At 39.4% G+C, this 25,529-nt stretch overlaps 2 protein-coding genes across 4 annotated transcripts in view; one reads left to right on the top strand and one right to left on the bottom strand.

Moving 5' to 3' along the window:
• SBSPON (somatomedin B and thrombospondin type 1 domain containing) overlaps positions 1-8,043 on the top strand; it is a 40,612-nt gene extending 32,569 nt beyond the window's left edge. The window contains exons 3-5 of the mRNA XM_044914353.1: positions 2,880-2,970; positions 4,608-4,784; positions 7,171-8,043. Of these exons, the coding sequence (XP_044770288.1) occupies positions 2,880-2,970; positions 4,608-4,784; positions 7,171-7,288 (386 nt within the window). The 3' untranslated portion in view covers positions 7,289-8,043. The remainder of the gene's footprint in view (positions 1-2,879; positions 2,971-4,607; positions 4,785-7,170) is intronic.
• A 9,799-nt stretch (positions 8,044-17,842) lies between these two features.
• Positions 17,843-25,529, bottom strand: part of TERF1 (telomeric repeat binding factor 1) — a 34,148-nt gene continuing 26,461 nt past the window's right edge. For all 3 annotated transcript variants that reach the window (XM_021688232.1, XM_044914233.1, XM_044914234.1), the window contains one exon: positions 17,843-19,035. In XM_021688232.1, the coding sequence (XP_021543907.1) occupies positions 18,859-19,035 (177 nt within the window). In that variant the 3' untranslated portion in view covers positions 17,843-18,858. The remainder of the gene's footprint in view (positions 19,036-25,529) is intronic.

Genomic DNA, 25,529 nt, shown 5'->3' with positions numbered 1-25,529 from the left:
CAATTTTCTGAGAACACATCAGGGCACCTCTTCACAAAGCTTCTGTGGGGACCAGTCACAGAGGATGAGAAGGTACTTTGTAAAGAAGCAGGCTGGAAACATACAAAGTGCTGTCCTAGCAGGCATTAATCTGGGCCCACTGCGAGCCCGCCCCCCACCCCGGGGGCCCCAGGCCCCATCCCAACCCTCCCTCTCTCCCAGGGGGGCCTGAAGGGACACCAGGTAGGGGCTCACAATGTTCCTTTCCTCCTTTAAAGTTACTTCATATTAAGGACACATTAGGGACAGAAAGGGAAGATAAAACAGAATTTAAGCAATTCATAGGAAATATGCTGCATAAAACAATGAAACATCGTGATCTACACTGCAAGAGTCTCTAGGCAGTGAGGAGCATGGTTTTAGAGATGCTGCCTGACACTGCCGTGTTTAGATGGGAGCCTTGAACATCTTCCTTAACCACTCTGTGCCACAGTTTCCTCATCTGTGGAATGGGGAAATAATAGGACCTATCCCAGAGGGTGGTTGTAAGAATTAAATGCATTCACACATGAAAGGTGCTCAGCATTATGCCTGGAAACTTAGAAGTGTATCATTGTTAGCTTTCATTATTATTATTATTATTATTATTATTATTATTATTATTATAGAACTTTTTCTAAGGATTTTATATCAGATATTATAATCATATACTTGCCCTTTACCTCCTAACCTCATTTCCCCTCCCTGCCCCAAGCTATATATTAAGTGCGTTGCCTTTGAACTTCTGTAATAACACATGCGGTACAAATAAGGAGATCAAATACATGTTTTGAGCTAAAGAAACACATCCTGAAAATTTCATAGTTTGACTGGTCCAATGCCACGTGGACTGAGCAGCAATTGTATTCTTCACTTGCTGAATAAACTCTTAAATGCGTCAGAAGAACAGAAATGGAAACAATACGTGGGAAAGTGAAAATCCTTTCAATGTTTGTGTTCCAGAGAATTAGATCTAAGAGAAACAGTAAGTTCCTAACATACATGCGCTCCCTTGTTCTTTCTGATTCTGTCCACAGGTTTGGGAAGTCCCAAAGCTATGGTCACATTTAGAAGGAGTGGCATGTTCTCTGGAAAACAATTAAACTTGTTAGCGCAGCAAGGAAGAATCTCACAGCTGGGACTCTGAGGGCTAATGCTAGATGGGAGTAATTTTCACACCAAAGAGATTAAGCACCAAACTACGTAGGACAAGAAGTATACCTGCAACTCGCAGGAGCAGGTGACTACCTGGTGTTTGGCCACTCTGGTCTTACATTCCCTAGTCATAGCAAAAGGCCTCCCTGAGAAAATCTAAAAAAGAATTCGGGCTGCCATCTTGTGGCCAAAAGGAGCCAGTAAGGGGCCAGGTCAAATGAACACGTAGGCTTGACGCATCTGTTTTGCAGCCCTCTTGCCATTTTGCTCACATTGATGATGACTCTGGCAGCGCACGAGCCAACATCAGCTGGTCTCTACCCTTCCTGGGACGGTCCAGTTTCTGAAACGAAAGGTAGGAAGGATTGTTGAGTCATCTCAGCCACAGGGCTCAGTGTAGGAACAGAAGACCACAGGGAGGTAGGGCCCGGAGGCTTGGTGGCAATTCCGTGACTTCATTCACTCATTGAGCCACCATTCGTTGCCTGTGTACTTACTGAGTGTGTCAATGTGTGAGGGCCACAGTGATGAGCAGGGCAAAACCCTGCCTTCCTTGAGTTGACCCCAGAGTGGCATCGGGAGGTTATCTGCAGGTGCTGTACGTACCTAGCATCAGATGCTTCCCCACACTTAGCGGCCAACAGGAAGGAGGCACACAAACAAAATCAGCCAGGGAGGATTCCTGGCTCCCTTTCTTCTCTCCGGGCCAGAGCGCCGGAGTTGGGTTGGGGCTGGGGACAGGGAGGGGAGGACCAATCCGACTTTCCTTCCTCACACCGCCCCACCCCCCCACCAGGCTGAGGTTGACATGGGGAGGGTGCTGTGCTGGCCGGCACCAGGCAGTCACCCTGAGGCCACAAGGCAGGCGGGGAAGCTTCCGGGCTGGGGTCGCGAGGACCTTGTTGGGGGGGCACTCACACCTCTTCCCTTGGTACTTCTGTTTTCTCCTTTTCACATTTCCTCTTTCTCTCTCTGGTGGTCTTTTTTTCTCCTTACATCCCCTTTTCTCTCTCTTTTGTCTTCTTCCTCTGTCCTTTCTCCCTCCTATTCTTCTACTTTATTCTTCCTGTCTTTCCCTTTTCTCTTCTATTTCTCTTCCTTTCATCTTTAAAAACCTTCTCTCCCGGAGTGCCTGGGTGGCTCAGTTGGTTAAGCGACTGCCTTCGGCTGAGGTCATGATCCCGGGGTCCTGGGATCGAGCCCCACGTCGGGCTCCCTGCTCAGCGGGAAGCCTGCTTCTCCCTCTCCCACTCCCCCTGCTTGTGTTCCCTCTCTCGCTGTCTCTCTCTCTCTCTGTCAAATAAATAAATAAAATCTTTAAAAATAAGTAAATAAAAATAAAAATCTTTTCTCCCTTTCTCCATTCCCTCCTTTTCCCCCTGACTTACCTGCATCTTTCACTACTTCCTCTTGGTTTTTATTTCTGGCCCCCCTTCCTCCCCTTTCACACAGTATCAACTTATTACCAAGGGCAAGCCTGCCTGTCAGAGGCCTGCAGTTCTCCCTGCCCATCGGCGTGCACACAAATCTTCTTCGAACTGGGTTCTGGGGACACGGTAACTTGGCCCCGTCCCATTCCTGGTGGTGTGCCGCGGCCCTTTGCACTTGGGGATGGGGGGCTCGAGACAGGATTGACATCAAGTTTGGGAAAAGTCGTTCCGAGTACTTTAGGCTGCATGTGTCCAACGCCCTTCTCTCTTTCCTAGTCCCTGCCTTTATAACTACCTCTGCATTCAACAAGGAGAGAACAAGACAAGCTGCCTCTCCACAGTGGTCTACAGTCACAGAGGACGCCGGGTAATTTAGTGTTTTTGTTTTGTATGGTTTGGTTTGGGTTTTTCAGCTTATGCTTTTCCAGGTGTATGGCCAAGTCAGCCCGCAAAGCTTGTCTTAGTGTGATGGGGGTTCTTCTCTTACTTGTTTGTTGACTTTGGGTAAAACATGACTCTTTACCACAAAGCTGGGACCTACTTGTCTCTTCCGTTTTTGTGAGGCCGCAAAGATTTGTCTCTGAGGTCTCATCAACAAGAAACACGCTATATAAAATGATGGTATCACTTCATCAGTCGTACTCAGGATGTTCCTCTTAGAGTCATTAGGAGAATATGGACTCTAGCACCACCTGTGTTTGGTTAATTTGAAAGTGGCCCACACATCAGCTCTGAGAATTTCTGTCAGGACAGAAGGCACAGCCTGGGTAAGCCATGGTTACCTGAAGTCCGTTCTTCAGCTGTCAGCAGAGGGACCCCAGTCTGCTGCATGTTCAGACCACCCCCACCACGGCCATGCACTAGCCGTAAGACCCTGGATGTGCTGTCCCACCTCAGGTTTTCTTCTTGAAAAATGAGAATATGAATGCCTACCACATGGCGTTGTAAGGAGAATTTAATGAGAAAATAATGAAGAGATGTCTGGGTTAAGCTGTCTGACTAAAGTTAATTGAAGCTTCGCCATAGAATTTCTTACCTCAGTACCTAACGGTACCTAATAAATGGTCTACCCCTGTTAAAGCTCGCAGAAGCAGACCCTCCAATCACTTTCCATCTAACCTAGGACAGCTCATAATTCTATGGATAAGAAACTAGCCCAGTGGAGCTTAATTAGAACCAAAAACACAACATGCAGGAGTTTGACTATGTTTTGCTTCCCTGAAGAATTGTAAAATTATGTTGCTTTTTAGTACAAGACTCTAAAGTATTCACCCATGTCTGGATGCTCCCCCCGGGCCTTCGGAGTCTAGTCACTATAGTGCTAGAGATTTCCACAGTTCAGTGTAAGGTGACACTACGCTCTGTCACAGAAAAACGTCTCCAGCTTCCCATTTCCTTTTATCTATGATGCCCAATATAACTTTGATGCTTGGATTCAAGTCCAAACTCATCATTGGCCCAGATCCAGCAGGTGAGCTGGGGGGGGGGGGGGCATGGGGAAGGTCCCTGGGAACATCTGTGGGGCAGGAAGTCATGGGTGTCGGGCAGGGCACTGAGGACCAGCCCTCTAGGGGCTCACACGTTCTCAGACTTAAGACTCAGCAAGTTCTTACTCAATTTCTCTTATTCTTTATAAGCAAAGTTATTAAGGGCTATTTTCTTACTGAAATGTGCTTTTTATACACAATGTGGTGGTTAGATTAGATAAGAAACAGTATATCCAAATTTCTGCAGACTCCTGTTGACCAGGTAACTCAATCAGGGGTTGGAATAGAGCCCCAGGCTTCACTGTAGTTGCCAGTCGGGCACCGTCCATCATCACAGTTCGGCAAATGAGAAACTTTACAAGGCATTCTGTGGCCGGTGCATAGCCTGTGAGGATGCACCAGACCACGTTCTCCAGTCCGTCAAATGTCCGTGGGGCTCGCAGGCTTCCTAAGACTTTTTACAGCGTTAGGCTGTCTCTCATTACGGCAGGGGCAAGTGTCCCGTTTTCTGCTCTAGATACTGTATGGAGTTCAAGACAGAGTCATTGACTCATCACTGCGCTATGGAAAATCACCCCCTGACTCGATGGATGCAGTATCTCCGAGAGGGGTACACAGTGTGCGTCGATTGTCAACCCCCAGCTATGAACTCTGTGAGCCTTCGCTGTTCCGGAGATGGCCTGGACTCAGATGGGTAAGGGAGGAACACTGGTTGAAGGACGTTCCTTATTTTTCATTTGGAGAGATCTGTCCTGTGTCCCGAACAGCAGACTGTTACGTAGCATATCAGGGCGTGATTTGGGAGTCTAAACACCAAGTAAGGAGAACCCTCTGTCTAGCGATTCCTGAATCCAGGGCCCAGTTTACACTATGGGACTCAGAGGCTCTATAGCAGAGATGAGTGGGTAAATTTGGATATAGGGGTTCATATCATGCTCCCAAATGACCACTGGAAACCTGATCACTCCAAAGCAGTGTTTTGAAAACCACTTGAATCAGAACCTCTTGGGATGGTGATTCAAAAAATTCAGATTCCTGGGGCACCTGGGTGGCTCACTTGGTTAAGCGACTGCCTTCAGCTCAGGTCATGATCTCAGGGTCCTGGGATCGAGCCCTATGTCGGGCTCCCTGCTCAGTGGGGAGCCTGCTTCTCCCTCTCCCTCTGCCCCTCCCCCCCGCTCATGCTCTTTCTCTCTCTCATAAATAAAAAATCTTTTAAAAAAATAAAACATACAGATTCCTGAGCCCCACTTGAGATGAACTAAATCAGAATCTTTGGGGGTGGATTTTTTTTTTTTTTAAGATTTTATTTATTTGAGAGAGACAGAGATAGAGAGAGATAGGGCATGGACGGGGAGGAGAGGGAGAAGCAGGCTCCCCACTGAGCAAGGAGCCCCATGTAGAGCTCGATCCCAGGACCCTGGTATCATGACCAGAGCTGAAGGTGCTTAACCGACTGAGCCACCCAGGTGCCCTGGGGGTGGATTTTTAACCATCTTTTAGGTCAGGAGTTGGCAGGTAGTCGATAATTTCAGCTTTGTGGGCTCTCTGGTCTCACTGCTCAACTCTTGCTATCACAGCATGAAAGCATGCCTAGACTCTATGTGAACAGATGAGCTTGGCTTTGTTCTAAAAATACTGTATCTGTTGGGGTGCCTGGGTGGCTCAGTCGTGAAGCGTCTGCCTTCGGCTCAGGTCATGATCCGAGGGTCCTCGGATCGAGCCCCACATTGAGCTCCCTGCTCCGCGGGAAGCCTGCTTCTCCCTCTCCCACTCCCCCTGCTTGTGTTCCCTCTCTCGCTGTCTCTCTCTCGGTCAAATAAATAAATAAAATCTTTAAAAATAAATAAATAAATAAAAATACTGTATCTATGGACACTAAGATTCGAATTTCATATAATTTTCATGTGTCATGACATATTCTTCTTTTGATTTTCTTTAAAAACAAAAAACTATTCTTAACTCACAGACCACACAAAAACAAAGGGTGGGCTGGATTTGGCCCGTGGGTTGGGGTTTGCTGACCCCTGCCCAGATGATTCAGTCCCACAGCAATGTTTCAGAACCACTGCCCAATGGGAGTAGTCCTAAAACCATGACTGAGAGGGTGGTAGGCTCAGCTTTGCAGGATCAGAAACCTACAGGAATCTATAGATAGTCCAGAAGAATTGACTCTGAAAAATCTATCCCAATCCTATACTCATTTATCAGTTAAATCTGATAATAACACTCTTCCTAAGAGAAGAGTAGACTTCATGCTGGTCAGCTATTGGACAAAGACCAATTTAGGTCACACGTGGATTATGGTTTTAAGTATGTCAGGTGGAACTCGTAAAAATACAGATTAGAAAGTAAAAGAAGGACCTTCCCAGCTAGTCATTATTCCCATAGTATATTTTAATATTTAATAACTTGAATTTATGTTTACTAGTCACTTGTGCCTAATAGCCTTTGTAAGGAGTACACCACATGGACAGTAAAGTAGGTAAGACATTCATATCAAATAGAAACCAAATCTTTAGACTTAATATTTTTCTGAATATCTCATCCATATTTTGTCTTTAGGTGAATTTGTAATTGAATTTGTCCTCAGAAAGTACCTTAAACCCTGGCTGAGATTCCAATGACTTTAAAAGTAATAATTTCAACAATCTGGCTTTGCTTTTCCTGCTTCTCCCATTTTTTCATTATGGAATCAAAGAGTTGAGGATTACAAGAGCTCATTTGGGCAGACCCCTCTAATTTAAATATACATGAAACAGGGACCCATTTTCCTTTATGTAATACTTCGTATAGTCAGATCAAGTGGGAGAAATGAATACAGTAACCTCAAACCGCTCTCTCAACAAGAGGGTATCCTCAAATAGAGATTAATTTGTAACTTGTTTTGATGGAACCCCTAAGAAGGGAAACTCAGTTTGTGATCATTTTTTTTTAATTTCAATTTTTAATGCACTTTAAAACTCCAGGTATGATCATTCTTTGATCAACAACAAAACACCTCAATTTATGATCCTGTAAATTAGAATTCTTTTTGGTTTGCTTTCAGCGTAACTAACATTTTCAAAATATCGTTTCAGAAATCAAACTCTCCATTGGCAAGCAATTGGCAATCCTCGATGTCAAGGAACTTGGAAAAAAGTTCGGCGAGTAGATCAGTGTTCTTGTCCAGCTGTTCACAGTTTTATTTTTATATAGATTGCGATGTAAATATTTCACAGTGTGTTTGTCAACATGCTAAACCTAACCAAGTCATGTGAAGTGCTTCATAAACCTTCAAAAACCATCTGGCCAAAGTCCCTAGAACACATGTTGTTGCCACACTCCGAAGTAGAGAAAGAAAGTGCACGGGCCCATTCTCAAGATGCCCAGTACCTTTGTTTTTATGTTTACTACATTGAGGACCTACCCTAAAGGTTCCTGTGGTTTTGTGACCTTGGCCTTCTACAGAGTCCTCTCATTCAGAGGTCGCCCACACAACACAGAATGCATGTCCATTTGCACTAAAATTACTACAATATGGTCCATTTATTGGTGAGTAGTTGTCATTTAAGGGCATCCGTGCTTTGAATCTTGCATTCCTTCTTTCTGTTCTGTAATCTCTTAAAAACTTCTCACTTGAAAAAATGTATACAGATATATGTATACTCTCACACGTACAGATTCCCATATATTATTCCATAAATTGTGAAATAATGATTTTAAGAAAATAGTCACAAATGATTTTCACAGGACAAGTTAAGATTTAGTAAGCGTTTTGTAATGAAAAGCCAACAGCTATGTTAAAAACACTTTTTTGAAGAAGAAATTTTCTTTGGTTAATTGACAATCAAATGTTCATTCTAGGTCAATAGAAGTTCCTTAAATGCTATAATTTTCATGAAGAGAATTTTGGCACCGATGAATGAAACAATGCTTTAATTATGAAAATTTTACCATCATTAGCACCTAAGATTATTTCCAAGGCTTAAAATTTGAAGCTGACTAAAATAATCTTTCAGATTTAAGTTTAAACTAACTTCAAGCTTAATTGAAGTAAACTTACTACTTTTTTTCTACAGCATACATTTTCTCCTGTTTGGGGTAGAAGGCAGTTATAAATTATGGAAAACGTGGATTTTATCACAAATGCGATGATCACACACACACACAGAAGTATTCGTCTTCTGTTTTATGATTGGAAAACCAGTGAGCCAGAGACAAAGTGGCTTAAGGATGGGTTATTCTGCAGGTCAGCCACAGAGCCCACTCTCAGTTTCTCATCCAGGACTCAGCTTTGATGAAAAACCTGACTATGCCAAAGATAGCTGGGAAAGCTAAGTCCTTTTCAATTCTGAAACAAATTTTAAATTTAGGGTATTTCTCTGGAGAACTGCATCTTAAAATTTAAACTCCTGCAGTTTCATTTATATAAAATATTATTCACTAACAAATGATTTACTAAAATACATATTTCTTGGTACTTATGCGTAATGACAAGAATGACAATAGCAAACTTAATAGGGCTGGAAAAGTCCCTAATATTTAATGCTGAGGGTAGCAGTATTTCTGACTATATATTCATTTAACTGTCAGAGTTGTTTTTATGGTAAATTCTTCAGGGATTAATAATAAAAAATTTGAGTCTCATCAAGGTTAGGACCTTAAACTGTAAGTTCAGTATTAACATTTTAAGACCATTTCTAACCTTTGTAAAGCAAGATTTTTGAAGATATACCTGGGTAATTTTAATGTTACTTAATTAAAATTTTTATACCAGTTAATAAACTCTCTGTTCACATTTTTAAGAGGTCTTTACTTGTTTGACTTGAAAATACCAACATTTTCTGGACTGGTCAGAGAATGAACAAAATTTCACCAAAAACAAAATTTAAAAAACCCCTCAGAATTGATAGGCATACATATGGAGACTATCAGCCATAAAGCTGCTGTATTTATGGTTCCAGGGTGTGTTATATCATTTAACATATTTGAGTTGTATAAAATCATTTTTCACCTTATGTATTTAGTTTTTAGTGCTGGCCATTTATTACTTTCACAGTGAAGTATATTTTTGTTATTTCTATTCTTGAGAACAACTTCATAAGCTAGAAAACTTAACTATTAGTGTTTTTTAAAAGCTTGTTATTAATTCTAACGGAGTCCTAGGAAACAGTTCAGAACTGAAAATTGTAGTCCAAGCGATTAAGGAAGAACCAAAAGTTTTATTTTCAAGGTTAAAGATCAAAGTATTTAAGAACTCTTCAGTATTCTTTCTCATTGAGTACAAAGGGCTGGCCCTGCCACAGGCATTCTACAGTGATATGCATACCCTAGAATTACTTAATAGGTTGATTTTTCAAAAGTGTACGTGGTAATTTGAACAAAAATAAATATACCAAAAAATTATATGTGTGTATATATATATATGTTTATATATGTGTGTATACACACACACACACACACACACCCAGGAAAAACAAAGAAAGGAATTAGGGATGGTGATCACTCAGAAGGGGAGAATGATAAAGAGATGGAAAAAAAAGAAAAGAAAAGAAAAAGGATCAAGGTGAATTATAATCACACTATTCTCTTTTTAGGATCTTTCTTGGGATGTTTTTGAGAATGCTATAATTAAGCATAAATATCAACAGCAATAATTTAGCCATCTTTTCTGGTTATGCGCAAAAATGATGCAAAATAAAACTGGTTATATTCTCTAAGAACATTCTAGTGAATATTCATATAAATAACTCAAGCTGACTTAGAAAATAAAGACCTGGACATTCTGAGGTATAAGCAATCAGGTGATGAGCTTCTTCCCCAAATCCAATTGAGATTACAGGATTCACAGCAGAGAAGTCCATAATATAGCTGGGGAGGGCGGAAGTGGTGGTAGGAATCACCCCAAAATCAGAAACTTTGAAGAATTTTTTTTGAAGACTGCAAGAAAATGGGCTTCTCCTGATGGCTAAACCAAAACAGAGAGTGTACCCTTTAAAACATGTAGAAAAGAAGGTGGAATCAGAGGTGAGAGCCATTCTTCCTGGGGTGGAGAGTTCCCACTGAGCAACAAACAAGATGGATTTTAAACATCCTACCACTAGAGACAAATTTGTGAAATTTAAAATCAAGGATAAAGAAGAAAGAGAAAGAAAACCCAGATTACCTACAAAGGAACAAGAATTTTCATGGGAAGACACGGTGTTCTCATCAGTATCCTTGGATGCTTGAGGTCTAATGGAATAAAGCCTCCAAGCACTGAGGGGAAAATAATTTTGAAACTAGCATTCTCTGTCAGCCAAACTACTAATAAAGTGTGAAGGCAAGAGACTGATTTTCAGAAGTATAAGGACACAGAAGCTTTATGAGAGTCCTAAATAGGGTTTTGTTTTGTTTTGTTTTTCATTTAAACATGGCAGGTTGAACATATATTTGCCTCCCAATTCCCAATAAACTTGAAGGATTTTTTTTAAAAGATAAAAAATATAATGATAAGAGGATCAAGAGAGACAAAGATAGCAGGAAAGGGATGGCCACCAGATTTTGGACCAGAAAAGCAGATGGCTGTCTAAGAAGAGAGGAGAAAGCCAAATGCCTACTGGAGTGAATCTGGATGAGCAAGGTAATTTACAGCACCTTGGAAAGGTTCCAGATACTTCCTTTAATGGAATGGTTGACAGTTGGTATAAGAAACAGAGCCTTAAATTCTCTCCAGCCAGGCAACAGCCTGACAGGTCTACTCTTGGGAGGGACTCCAGATTGGAAACACCGGAGACAGCAACTGAGAACGGAAACTGAGTGAGTCTCCATTCTGAATGGTGACCCCCAAGTCTCTCCTCCACATGCTCTGAGAATACTGCAACCAGGGGTGTATACTCCCCTCCCACACTCCCACTCTCATCCGCTCACAGCAGTTTGTTAGATTCCTCTCTGAGGAAATCGATCATCCAAGAGAAATGACTGCAGGTACTGACAGCTAAAATAGCCAAGTTCCTGTCCCATCACTATACAGGGATACCTTGATCTTGACATGGGAGCACCCATCAGTGCTCACAGAGCCTCCTGCCAGCTTTTTTTTTTTTTTTTTAAGATTTTGTTTATTTATTTGACAGAGAGAGAGAAAGCGAGAGAGGGAACACAAGCAGGGGGAGTGGAAGAGGGAGAAGCAGGCTTCCCGCTAAGCAAGGAGCCTGATGCGGGGCTCGATCCCAGGACCCTGGGATCATGACCTGAGCCGAAGGCAGATGCTTAACAACTGAGCCGACCAGGCATCCCTCCTGTCAGCTTTTTCATTCTCCCTCATAAATATAAATGAACAGCCCAGGACAAGCAGATATTTGAGGAAAACCACTAACAAACAGAGAAACCAAAATTAAATAGAAAAAAAGCAATATAACAAAACTCAGAGGCAATAAACAATGCCAGGATCAAAAGAGATGAAATAATATCAATCATGAAATAAGAACAGGATGCCCAGAGAAGGAAACGTTAAAACTTCTTGAAAAAGGAGAATTAAAACCTCTTGGATATTAGAAAGATTGATAATAGAAAAATGTTGTAACATTTGGAAGTTAAGCAATATTTTCCCCAGAAAGTAAACAAAAAAATTAAACACAGAAATTAGGAGACAAAAGATAAAAAATTAGAAGATCAAAGAGACCCAACATCTGGATAATGGGAGTTCTAGAAAGAGAGTACAAAGAAACTAGGAGGGAGATTACTCAAGAATAATATTTTTCAGAACTTAGCATATACATTGCCAAAGCCACTGAGTGTCTGTCTCATTAGTTAAAAAAAAAAAAAAAAAAATTCCCATTAAAACACATTACCATGAAATTCTAGATCACTGGACACAGAAAAGAATCTAAAAGCTTCCAGAGAGAAAAATGTAGGTCACATGCAAAGGATCAGTAACCACAATGGTTAACAGACCACTTGAAGCAATATTTGACCCTAAGGAGAAGAAAGCAATGCCTTTGAAATTCTGAGAGAAAGTATTTTCCAAATTAAAATTCTATATCCAGTAAAACTGTTAGTCAAATACAAGGATAGAATAAGAATATTGTCAAACATGTAAGATAATAGTTTTCCATTCTATGCATCTTTTCTTGAGAAGGTACAGGAAGAGGAGCTCTACGTAAATGAGAGTATAAACCATAAAGGAGGGTCCAGGAAGTAGGAAATCGCATGAAGGAGAGATGATTGGGATCCCCAGGACAAAGATAAAGGGACATGTAAGCTTGACAGCTGTGCAGCAGGCCTGGAGGGCAGCCAGACGCATGAGAGCAGGAGGAAGGAGGTCACCAAGAAAACAATGAAATCAACAGAATATCTGACATATTTCACAGTATATTCAGAGATTTTTCAGCTGGGCCAGAGAATCTGGAGATCATAAATGATGGGTACACACAGCTCAGGTGTACGTAACAGAAAACTATTATAATACAAACACTGATTACTGACTTAACCAAAAATGGATACAAATACTCTGGAAGAACTGGGGAGGAGAAGCATATGTATGGTGCAATGTGTGTGTTTGCAGGGCCTGGGGGGAGAGCATGCAAGAGACCTAAAACCTCACCCTATATAGGGGGGGGGGGGGTCAATAATCTAATATCTCAAACTGGAAAATAAACAGCAGCGTGAGCATATTTTTATTAAAAAATATGCTCACTTGACAAAAGAGTTGAAAAAGTTGAGAATGGTCACCTTTAGGGAGAATTGAAAGGCAGTGGAAGGGAAGAAATGTTTTCCATTTTAAGCCATGTAGAACAATTTTATTTTTAAAACTATGAACATGGATTACTTTAGTAAAAATGGAAATAAAAATTCCAAGAAAAAACTGAAAATATAAGTATGTCAAAATGTGAAGCAAACTAAAATGTGACATGGTTTTGAGCTACTAGGGTAGGGGGGATGGATAGAAAGACACAATGAGAGAGAGAGAGAATACAATTTACCTTGACACTTCTTTGAGTTGCAAGAATTCATGATTACAAGATTACATATTTTGAGTTAGTCACACTCCTAGGATCTCATGTGAATAATACATGGTATAGTCATAATACAGGTTTATTGGTTTCTGATTTTTTAGAATTACTCCATATCGAAGGCACAAAATATTTCACTATAATTGTTAGACTGAATGCTAAAAACGAATCAAACCAATCCAAACAAACAGAACCCTTGGCAATGTAATAGGGATGGGCATGGGAAGCTGGGGAGAGCGGAAGTGCTGAGTTTAGGGGTCCTGATTTCCTCATCCTACTTTGGAGTCAAGGAATCCTGTCTACAGCTGAGGGCATAAGAGAAGCTTTAGTAACTCAAAAAAGAAATACATTGGAGGAAGCTCAGGAGGAGCATGGGAGGGAAGGAAGGCAGAGGTGTGAGGCGAGTTAAATGTCTCCTGTGTCCTATCGGGGAGTTACGGTAATAGCAACAGCCAAGCGTAAGTTATCAAGATATGGAAGCATAAGCAAAAGGACTCATTATAGGATTCATTTGGATAACAACTCATCAAAGTCGTTACTGTTGTTTTTATCCACTTGGTAGTGGTAGAAAGCCTTAGAATTAGAGAAACTTAAAATAGCATCTCTGAAATAATGAAAAGATTCTTGACAGTGAAAAATACACTTCAATTACAGGCGTATTTGAGGAATTCTTGTATATTTTACTTGCTGCTGCAGCTGCCAAGTTCCACTAGTATTGAGAACACTGAGGTAGGCTTTTTTATGAGGGACATCAACATTCCTGGACTAAAGAGGGAAGAGAATTCTGCCCCTTTTTTCTGATAAAGAAAACTTCTAATTGCGGGACATCAGCAGTTCAGTAAAAGTTCTGTCACCAATGCGATTCTGCCAAAATGCAAGTTAGAATAAATGAAGCTTGATTCCTCATCTGTGCCATGTAATTATTAATACTGTTCTGCCTCCTCATCAGGGTTTTGCAAGAGTTATAATCCATGCAAAGTAAAGCGCTCACAAATTTATAAAGACAAAGACAGATGTGAGCTCTTCATGGACTCAAGTGGAAGGGAGAACATTCTTTAAATAATTTTCTTGTAAAAAACAAAGACACTGAAAAAGTATTCTTTTCCTTTGAGAGGTGTAGATTATATAAACCATCACACTTCTTGTGTCAAATTGTCTTTTTATTCTTGCTCTCTCAACACAGGATAGGTTTAAGTGAAGGCTTGCTTTAAAGTATTTTGACATATGAAGGTGTTATGTTATGTTTTTTGGCTCTCAGCTGCAAATCCCTTTCTCTGCCCTGCTTTGTGATCCTAGAGCTAGAACTCCTGTACACAACTCTTGACATAACGGTTAAGCTTTATCAACAGAGGGCGCTGGAGTGACTCCGAGTGTCGGTGACAGCAAGACCACTCCCTTCCAGTTCCGGCCCTGTTACATAGTGTGGGAGCCACGTGGATGAGCTCCGTCATCCCCACACCGCCCAGTAATGGTGGCTGCTTTACCAGACCAGCACCACCTGTACCCTCTGCCAGTCTCTTCACCTGCAGCAGGCTGTGCTCCACCACTCGGCAGAGGGAGGGGGGCCCATATACAGCCAGTAGTTACCATCTTCTCTTGCTCCGAAATGGGGGCAGAAAGCAAAGCCCAAGGCCAGACCAAGGTGGGATATAATTAAACAAGGATGCCAAAAGACTGTATTCTTAGAGGAAGACTGAGCTGGAAGTAAATCCAAAACGGTCCCCTTCTCCCTAAGGAATTGTGGGAGTATTACCTTGGCCTAATGAAGGCTGTCACCACAGTCTGCTGTCTTGTGAATCTGCACCCCAGATTCTCATCACCAGGCTGGTCTTTAGAAACCCCACGCTGTTAATTTACTTTAAAAGTGGTTCCCAACTTGGAAATTTCCAAACCTGGAAGGAAAAAAATGAGAATTGAAAGACATTCCCAGTTTCAGAAGTAACTGCTTCCCAGAACAAAGTCCTACAAATTTTAAAGAAAACAAAATCTAGAACTCAAAGGCCAGGGCCAGCAAACTACAGCCTGCAAGCTAAATCTTGCTGCGGGCTGTTTTTGTAAATACAGTTCTACTGGAACACAACCACACCCACTCATTTAGTATTTACGTGTATGGCTAATTCCAAGCCGACCCGACAGGCCGTTCTGCCCAAAAAGCCTAAAATATTTTATCTGGCCCTTTATAGAGAAATCTTGCCAACCCCTGGCTCAGACCACTGACATTTAATATAATTATTGACGTGTTTGGATTCCAGTGTGCCAATTCTTGTTTGTCCCTGTGGTTTCTTTTTGCTTCCTGTTTCCCCTACCTTTCACTTTCTTTTGAATTATTTGAATAGTTTTTAATATTCCATTTTTAATTTATCTGTTGGCTATATATGTGTTCTTTAAAATGGTTCCTCTAGGGATTACAGTATCATACCCAGCTTTTCCATTTATTTAGGAGTTAATATTATTCCTAATATTAGACTTCATGTAAATTGGAAAAGCCTTGCAGCAATAAACTGAAACAACTTTGAGCCGGAATATAAAAATGGACAATGGGTAGACCTTATATGACAACAAACTCTGACCCTATGACCTCTGTGGCAACCAGTTTAGGGCACCGAATGAAACCCCTGCAGCCACCCACTCAGAATGGTCGAGACTCAGTTGATGACTGCCAACATCCTGATTTTTTGTCCAGACTCAGGACCGAGCAGAGAAAGGCAAATATGTTCCCCCAAACAATCACGTAAGATGTGTGCTGCTCCAGCTTCCTCATGCCAATGACCTCCAGTCAGAGCATGCCCGCAGCTTTGTTTCTCACTAGAAAGCTTTCCCATTACAAACTTCAGCCTGCGTCTCTGCAAAAGCCCAAGTAGTCGGTGGCTGCCTCCCTTGCTAGAGCAAGCTCTGAATAAACAGCCTGAATGGTTAAATTTCTGAGTGGTGTTTATTTCCATAACTCAAATGTTTAACAACATAATAAATGTGATACAATCATATATTACTGTATACATGAACAAACTACAGCTACATCCACGAATTGAAAGAAAAAAGGCCAAAAAATTAGAGTTATATCATTTCCTTAGATGTCTCAAGTCAAAAAGAAAAGATTATTTTCCTGGCCTTAACAGATTGGCTTAGTTGGGGCTCATTCAACGGGTAGCCGGATCACTTACAACTCTGCTTTATCCTTCACCTCCTGTACTTGTGAAGCTCAAAGATCAGAGGTGGAGGCCTAGGGTCCTCCCAAGTCTTTTCTGAGACTGTGCAGTCCTGGACATGCGGGCGGCCTTGCGGATTCCTACTCGAGTCCTTCAAAGCCTTTCTTAACCCCACACCACCGCCCCCTACCCCCCTGTATCTTCCTCCCCAGACTTCTGGTTTGTGTGGCATAGGACACTAGACAGCTGTAGGTAATAGGTTTTTAAAGCCTGGAGACCTCAGAGGGGGACAAACAAAGGCAAATTTCTGAATTAAACCCTCAGGGAAATGCCAGACAGGTCAAGACACAACAGTGTGAGAACAAAGTGTCCCCTTTGGCACCATCAAGCCACACCAAGAATTTCTCACAAAACTTAGTGCCTCTTTATTAAGCACTGTTCCAGTTGTTTTGATTATATCCCAGAGTTTCAAAAATTAGATTTTAACAGTTTCTGTCAGCTTAATAGCTGTCTCAGTAAAGGGACAAGTCTTTGGAGCTCCCTACTCCACCAATTTTGGTGATGTCACTATGTCACATTTTAGAAAGATGACATTTTAGGGCGCCTGGGTGGCTCAGTTGGTTAAGCGACTGCCTTCGGCTCAGGTCATGATCCCAGGGTCCTGGGATCAAGTCCCCCATCGGGCACCCTGCTCAGAGGGGAGCCTGTTTCTCTCTCTCCCTCTGCCTGCCACTCCCCCTGCTTGTGCTCGCTCTCCCTCTCAAAGAAATAAAATCTTTTAAAAAATAAATAAATAAAAATAAAAAGATGACATTTTAGAAACGGAGGACAGATGAGTGGCTGCCAGGGGTTGGAGGAATGATGCAGGTGGGAGAGGAGCAGCAACAGGAGGGATCCTTATGTGTTGGAGCTGTTCAGGATCTTGCCTATGGTGGTGCATACATGAACCTACTCAAGTGATAAATTATTTAGAACTAAATACACACATACCATACAAGTAAAACCGGGGAAATGTGCATAACGTTGGTGAATTGTATCAATATCCTGATGGCGATATGCTGTAGTTTTATGAATATTCAGGGGAAGAAAAATCGGAGGAACAAAAGTACAAGGAATCTCTCTGTATCATTTCTTAGCAACTGCATATGAATCTACAATTATCTCAAAAATTTTAATTAAAAAAATTCAGATTTCAGATTTAAGATGAGGAAGTTTTAGAAACACATTATCCAACTTATTTTGCTTCCCTTTTTATATGCATCCAGAAGTTATATGATAGAAATTTATCTTTAAATAAATCTAAAATAGCTCTTTTTTAAGAAGTAAAATAAAATTCTCAAGAAAGCACCATACTATAGTATAATTACACTGATCTTTTTTAGTGGCACATAAAATAATTGAGCATCTCCCAGTTAGTGGAAACAGGATTTGATGATTTATGGTATGTCTGGAATGAGGTTTACTTACAGGTCCATTTTGGTTCATGTCGCTAGCTTTGGCACTAACCATCAACATGTCTGTAATAAACAGTGACAGTGACTAGTGGTGTAATAGGATAGATGGAGTCAGGAAGCATACAGTAATTATCCACATTTCTGTTTACTATATATATAAAGACATAACTTCAGGAACAATGGGAAAGTAATGTATGTGACTTTAATACAAAATGAAATATAAATTATTAAATACTACCATTTAACTCTGTACACCAATACTTCAGTATTTCCACTCATTGAATAAAGCACATATAACTCAAAAGGCTAAGTAATTCTTAGTTTATGACTAAATTCTCTAAAAAATAAAATGCTGGTGAAAAGTCAAAATTGTTCAGTAAGATATGGATGACCTTATTTATTTAGCAATTATCACAGACATCAAAATGATCATGGGTAACACTAATTTAAGCACTTACAGAATACCACTTAGGCCCAATATTGATTTATTAAATGAAAATATAGAGGAAAAAAAAAATCAAAGAAACTGGTATTTATGGCACCAGGTTAAAGGCAGATTTAAAACCACCTTTGTCAAGGTTTTAACACTGGAACGAAGTTAAATGTACCTAAATGGGACATGAAGCTGTTCTTGGTAATAGTACAAACTTTGTCCTCCTATGGGTATTACTATTTTTAAGTTTTCTCCTCTATATGAAACAACTGAAAAGAAAATTTAAGAATGTTACAACTCATGGATTACTTTGTACATGTATCATTCTATATACAAATGTATTAGTAACTAATATATTAAGGCCATAAATCAAGTCTTAAAAAAACTTCACTTTTATGTGTGTTACAAAGGTCAAGTCAGCTTAGAGACACAGAATAGGTTAATAGGAATAAATATTTTTTCTCTTACCAGATTTTCAATTTTTTTTTTCTTAATTGGAATAGGATTTGGGGATAGGGTTATTGAAAGCACCAGGGTTCAACAAATCTACATTTTATCAGAGGAAAAAGATTCTTAAAGAATGCAATGATGGCATATAATCTTACTCTTATAGCATAAATCTTCATATTAGTTGAAGTGATACTATAGATACTGTAATGCTTTAGACAAAAATTTTAAGATACATCAATGACCACCAAGTTTCAAACAAAATGCAGTGATCAAAATATTTAACTGTCCTTCTATCAAGCTTTTACAAACACATTCAGTCTTCACTGTCTGAGCAAATCAGTTTTAGCTTCTTCATAGTCCTCCATCTGTCTTTCAACATGACGCCTGTTCGGTTGTTGAATTTATAATTTAACAGTATTTTAGACCAGTTTCCCTCTCCGTATTTCCTCACACCGGATCTCAGATTCTTGTCTTCTTCCCAAAGCCATGCCTTTTGATAAAACACCAACAGTTATTCACAGAAACAATTCTTTAAAGAACATACTATAAATCCAACTGTTTTTAATCAAAATAGTATTAGTTTCTTAAGGATGGAAGAATTTGCATATACATTTCTTAGATTTCTGTAAGAGCTTATGTTTATAAGATTTCTCAGGGTCCTTACTATTATTGTTCATTTTACATAAGCATAGTATGGCTCAGCTGCCCAAGATCAGATGGCTACAAAGTGACAAAGCTAACCCAACCCAATTTATCAGACTTTAAGCCTACATTGTCTCTTACAATGCTTTTCTACAATTGTTATCAAATTGGTACTCCCCCCCACCTTTAAAAAAAGATTTATTTATTTTGAAGAGAGAGAGAGCAAGTGCATCATTTGGAGGAGGGGGCAGAGGGACAGAAGCAGACTCCCTGCTGAGCAGGGAGCCCAACCCGGGGCTCAATCCCACAACTCTGAGGTCGTGATCTGAGCCAAAACCAAGAGTCAGACACTCAACCAACTGAGCCACCCAGGCACCCCCAGATTGGTACTTCTTAATCCCACTAAATAGAACTTATGAATATTTAATACTTCAATAATGAACTCAGTGAAAACCCAGTTCTATGTTAGGCAAAGTATACACAGCCATAAACCTCAAATCTTCCCTAAAACAAATTCTTAAAAACACAACTAAAAAAGACTTATTCAAAACATATTATTTTATTTTGGAGAAAATGGCTGAAAATTTTTAAAAATCAAGTTAGCACCATACACAGAAAAAAACTGATAGTTGGCATTTGCTACAGGTGACCAACTAACCTATCCCTTTTGCTGACATGCTGAAGGAGCAAATGACTGAGTGATTATTTACTGTGTCTAGACTATGATTACTTTCTCCAGCTGAATTTCCTATTTTCTTTAAAAATCCATTCATCATCAAGTCATGAAAAGATAAATAGTGTATGATTTCGCTTACATGAGGTATCTAGAATAGTCAAACTCACAGAAACAAAGTAAAATAGTGGCTGCCAGGGGATGGGAAGAAGGGAGAATGGGAAATTGTTTAATGGGTACAGAGTTTTAGTTTTGCAATATGAAAAAGTTGTAGAGATTGGTTGCCTAAACAATGCAAATGCACTTAATGCCACTAAACCATACACTTAAAAATGATTAAGATGATAAATTTTGTTATGTATGTTTTACTACAAAGATATAAAAAAGTTAAAAAATGAGCAAGGACTTGATAGACATTTGTTCAAAGATACACAAATGGCCAATAAGTACATGAAAAGATGCTCAACATCACTAATCATTAGGGAAATGCAAATCAAAACCACAAAATATCACCTCACACCCATTAGCACATCTATCATCAAACAAAACAAAAAACAAAAACAAAATACCACAGAAAATACTAAGTGTGGGTGAGGATGTGGCGAAATTGGAATTCTTATGCACTGTGGGAAGGAATGAAAAACTGACCGCTGTGGAAAACAGAATGGTGGTTCCTCAAAAAAATTAAAATTACCATGTGATCCGGTAATTCTACTTGTGGTATATATCCAAAAGAACTGAAAGCGGGGACTTGAAGAGAAATCTGTACACGCATGTTGGTAACAGTGTTAGTAGGCAAAAGTTGGAAGCAACCCAAGATATCCACTGATGGATGGATGAACAAAATGTGGTATATAAATACAGTGAGATTTTATTTAGCCTTAAAAAGTAAGGAAATTCTGACACATACTATAACATGGATGAAACTTGAGGACATTATGCTAAGTGAAGTAAGTCAAACACAAAAGGACATATATTGTAGGATTCCACTTGTATGAGAGGTACCTAAAACAGTCAAACTCGGAGATAGAAAGTAGAATGGTGGTTCTACTTTCCACTTTACAGAGGCATGGGAGAGGGGCAAATGGGGAGTCCGTGTTTAACGGATAAATAGTTTTTGTTTTGCAAGTTGAAAAGAGTTCTGTGGATAGACAGTGGTAATGGTAGCACAACAATATGAATGTGTTTAATGCCACTGAACTATATACACTTTAATACAGTTAAGATGGTAAATTTAATTATGTGTATTTCACTACAGTTCAAAAATTCCAACTCAGCTGTCTGATGCACTATTAAAAAGAACTCAAGGTGGCTTCAAGAAGATAAACCTGAGATGAAAACTCTTGTGTATGGCTCAATGCCATAAAACTGGCAGTGACCATAATTAAACCCTTGTATAAGTTTGTCTGAGGTGCCTCGTCTTGGCAACCGTGCTGTCTTCGAGTGCGTGGTATGTATGGCTAATTCATCTCTAGACAAAGACAAAGAGGACATCCTCCTGTGGCGGTCTACCATGACCAACCCAGCCCACTTCTCTTATCAGTCATCACTCCTACAAGCTTCAAGTCACTGCTTGTCACTGATGCAAAACCAAAAGAGATGTAAATTTTCCGTGTTTGGGTGAGGAGTTTAAAAAAGAGAGAGATGGACTTACCAATTAAAAGTACTTCAGCAGTGGGTTATTAATCTTTGGGGTCATATAGATCTTTGAGAATGTGATAAAAGCTATGGATCCATCTCACAGACAAGTGAAGATATACAAAATTTTACATAACATTTCAGGGGCCACTTAGACTAAACCTAAAATATCGTTTTTACAGTCCCCAAGTTAAAAATTTCTGTTGTGTAAGAAGTTGCTATAGTTTTGTTCAATTTTAAAAAGTAGTCCTTGGTTTATGTAAATTTCATATATACAACACAGTTTTCTTGTTCAAATATGAACTAATTACTTTTAATAGAGTGCACAGATGATATCTGATACAATACAAAAGCTCATTTATCTCAAGAAATAAGTAATATTCTCTGCCTGAATCCTATTTAGGTTCCTGGGTACAAGTTTAAGCAGTGTTTTCCAGTGGATCCCATACAGCAGAGGTAGCAAGCTACTGCCAAAATCCACCCTCAGCCTGTTTGCACTGCCCAGAAGCTAACAACAACAAGCTAACAATATTCAGTGTTAGAACAGAAAGAAAATATAAGGGTAGTACAATTTCATGAGTGTACTCTTTTGCTTACTCTTTTTCATTTCTTCATTTTATATCCTTGACTTATTGTTCTAGATACCATTCATAATGTCACAGAGTTAACAAAGAGTTTAAGATGATCTATTTTAGGACATAAAAAAAAAAAATCTGTGTTCTTTGTGCTATTCTGTCTCTTCCTTTCCATGAAAAATTAAAAACAGAATCAATAAAAAAATCATAACAATCCTGGTCAAACCCAAAACCCAAAAAGATACAAAGAGCACATAAATTCAAACACACCAATCCTTTTCTTTCCTAAGGCTAAAAAGTTTTTATATGACTTATATTTGAAAATTGTCTATCATTTTTAATGCCTTTCAGAGGAAAAAACAATGGTCTATAATGTCTTAAAATGATACTATTTATAGTAAAAAAAAAGTTATAGTAATTCCATTATATACCATCTCTGGGGAAAAAAGTCTTCGTTGTTGAAAGACATTTACTTTCCTTGTTTAATAGAATAAATTTACAAAAGGAAGTCTCTTTGTAAACTGGGATGAGGCTGGCAGAAATACCTTTGTCTGTTTAACAGACAAATACAACAAGGAGAAATTGTCCAATCTGGTACAGACTACTGCAATAAAAATTTTTTAAGAACCAAAATGTTAACACAAAATAAGATAAGATCTGTCACTCATCTGAAAAAAGTCCCACTCAAAAAGCCAACAGGGGAAAGTGAAAAATAAAATGAGACACTTGTGATAGCCACAGAATTCTTTTTTGGCATAGTAAACAGTGATAGACAATATCATCTATATTCTGTTCTTTAAATTACATAGTTGATTACCCACATTTTGTTTTGAATACAAAAAAACAGAAAACGAAAAACCAGAGTAACTTTTTTTTTTTTTGATATACGTCTATAAAGAACACCTACAATCCCATTCAGAATTGTTGCCAGAAGAACTACAGGGGAAGATCACTTAAAATATGAGGCAGAGACTTCTAGTTTTGGGACCGACATATAAAAACCTTGGAAATATCACTCCAGTCCTCACAACAAGAAAAAAACTAAACCAACTGAAAGTCAACAACTCTTTGTAGATCCATCAGAGAACTAACATCAACAGGCAAACTGCTGCCATAAAAACTAGAAAAACAGAAAGGTAGATACAGAGAATCACAGCTTACCAGGAACAGAAGCTCATACCTGGAGCCAGTACTGATAGAAACACTTAACTATCTTGGATGAACTGATGGAGGCTTACTATGGGCAAGCCTGAGTTAAGAAACTCCAGGTGCCCAATCTTAGTGGGGCCCACAACTCCAACTCATTTCCACCTAACTCCAGCCCCCTCTAGCCTTCCATGTCAGGAGGGAAATACCCAGCTTCAGCCCCTTCTAGGCTTCCTTTCTCACCGAAGAGGGGGAAATAAAAGCTGAGAAGCACATATGAAGGTCTTAGTCCAGGACACAAACTCACTGAAAATCACACAAAACTAGAGAATACTTCTCTCCTTCATCTTACCATATTATTTGGGCTCCTGTAAATCAATTGCCTTAGCTGAGAGAGCTGCCTCAGACCCTTACTAAGGAGTCTAGGGAAAACCAAAGACAGCAAGAGAGACAAAAATAAGGAAATTTTAGCCTCTGACATCTATGGCTACAGCGAATAGGAAATAAAGCCTAACTCCTGGCTAGACAAACATCAAGTCTCACACCAAACGTCAGTTTACCTCTGCTCTTTTACCTGATACATCATGTTCAGCTATCAGCAAAAAATGGGTAAGGTACACTAAAAGGCAAAAAACCACAATCTGAAGGGACAAAGCAGCATCAGCCTTGGCTATGACAGAGATTTTGGAATTATCAAAGTGGTAATTTAAATAACTATGATTAATGTCAAGGGCTCTAATGGAAGAAGTGGACAACATGTAAAAACAGATAGGTAAATGTAAGCAGAGAAATGTAAACCTTAAGAATCAAAAGGAAATGCTAGAAATCAACACATAGTAATAGAAATGTAGAATACCTTTGATGGGCACATTAGCAGACTAAACATGGATGAAGAATCAGTGAGCTTGAAACTAAAAAGAGAAACTTCCCAAACTGAAAAGCAATGAGATAAAAAGAATGAAAAAAAAAAAAAAGAGAGAGAGAGAGAGAAACAGCTAAGTACTGTGGGAAAATTACGAAAGAGGTGACCTATAGATAATGGGACATCAGAAGGAGAAGGAATAGAAGAAAGAATTGAAGTAATAATGGCTGAGAATTTTCCAAAATTAATGACAGACACCAAAACAGATGCAAGAGACTTCAGGAACACAAAGTAGGGCAAATTCCAAAATATCTACACCTTCGTACATCATACTCAAAGTGCAAAAATTCAAAGACAAAAAGTATGTATGACTTTTGGCTGCATAGAGTGTCATATGGTTGGCATTTCCCCATTCTCCTTTGGGAATTCACCCAACAGCATCAAGGAAAGAAATAAAATCTTAAACTCTTAAAAAAATTCAAAGAACCCTATGACCTGAATCATAATATAGGTGGAAGGGGTACACTATTGGTGGAAATTGACAAAAGATATGCAAAGAAGCAGGGCAGAGCCACTCTGCCTATAGATCTCAGAAAGCCTGTGATGTGCAATTTTCCAGAGTAAAGAAAACATAGCCTGAGGTGCACACCTTGAATCCCCGGTCTGCCAACAGCAGGAGCCTCCCTCAACCTGCAGTTGCTCTAAATAATAAAGGTGGTGGTACTAAATAAGGAATCACATGGATAAGCAATATTTACAGGAAGCAAATCAGAAGTAGGAATTGCTTGCTATGTTCACTTGAGACACAAGAGATATTCCTAGTAGCCTGGAATTTGACCCTAGCCCCAGTGTCTCAACATGGACCATTTACAAGTAGCTTTTTGAGAAAACAAAACAAAACAAACCACATCTTAAATAAAGGAGAATAAGAGCACACGGCCACCTTCAACTTCTAGCTAGATTTATTTACTTGCTATAAACAACTAGAAAACCAGATAAAATACAGGAAACAATGGTTTGAGACACTGGACAGATGCCACAAGACTATAATCACTGAGTGCAGAAATGAAGTGAGTCGTAAAACTGACCCATCTTAACTTTCTGTATAGAAAAATTCCCTATCAAATGGTTTCTTCTTTTTTTAAGGCACAGAAGGACCTTATTTAAATTGGATCCCTATTAGGAAAATATGAATATAAAAGCTTATAATATGGATTTAAGTCCCACTTTACATTGATATATAGACCTTATGATAGTATCACAATAATTCTAAATAAATATTATTGTCAGTACCCAACTTAAGGCTATTTTAAAAATACAGGTGAAATATTTTATTTAGAACTTAGAACAGGTGGATTGGCCTGTTGGCAAAATCAAAGATAGTTAAGTGGAAACATTTTACATTCAAGATCTTTTAGGTTTGAGCAGAAATAATGTGAAATAATCAC

This window comes from Neomonachus schauinslandi, chromosome 4 (genome assembly GCF_002201575.2).
Source record: "Neomonachus schauinslandi chromosome 4, ASM220157v2, whole genome shotgun sequence".
In the NCBI taxonomy this organism is placed as follows: domain Eukaryota; kingdom Metazoa; phylum Chordata; class Mammalia; order Carnivora; family Phocidae; genus Neomonachus; species Neomonachus schauinslandi.
Note: the sequence above shows the minus strand (reverse complement) of the source record. Positions and strands in the feature narration are given on the sequence as shown.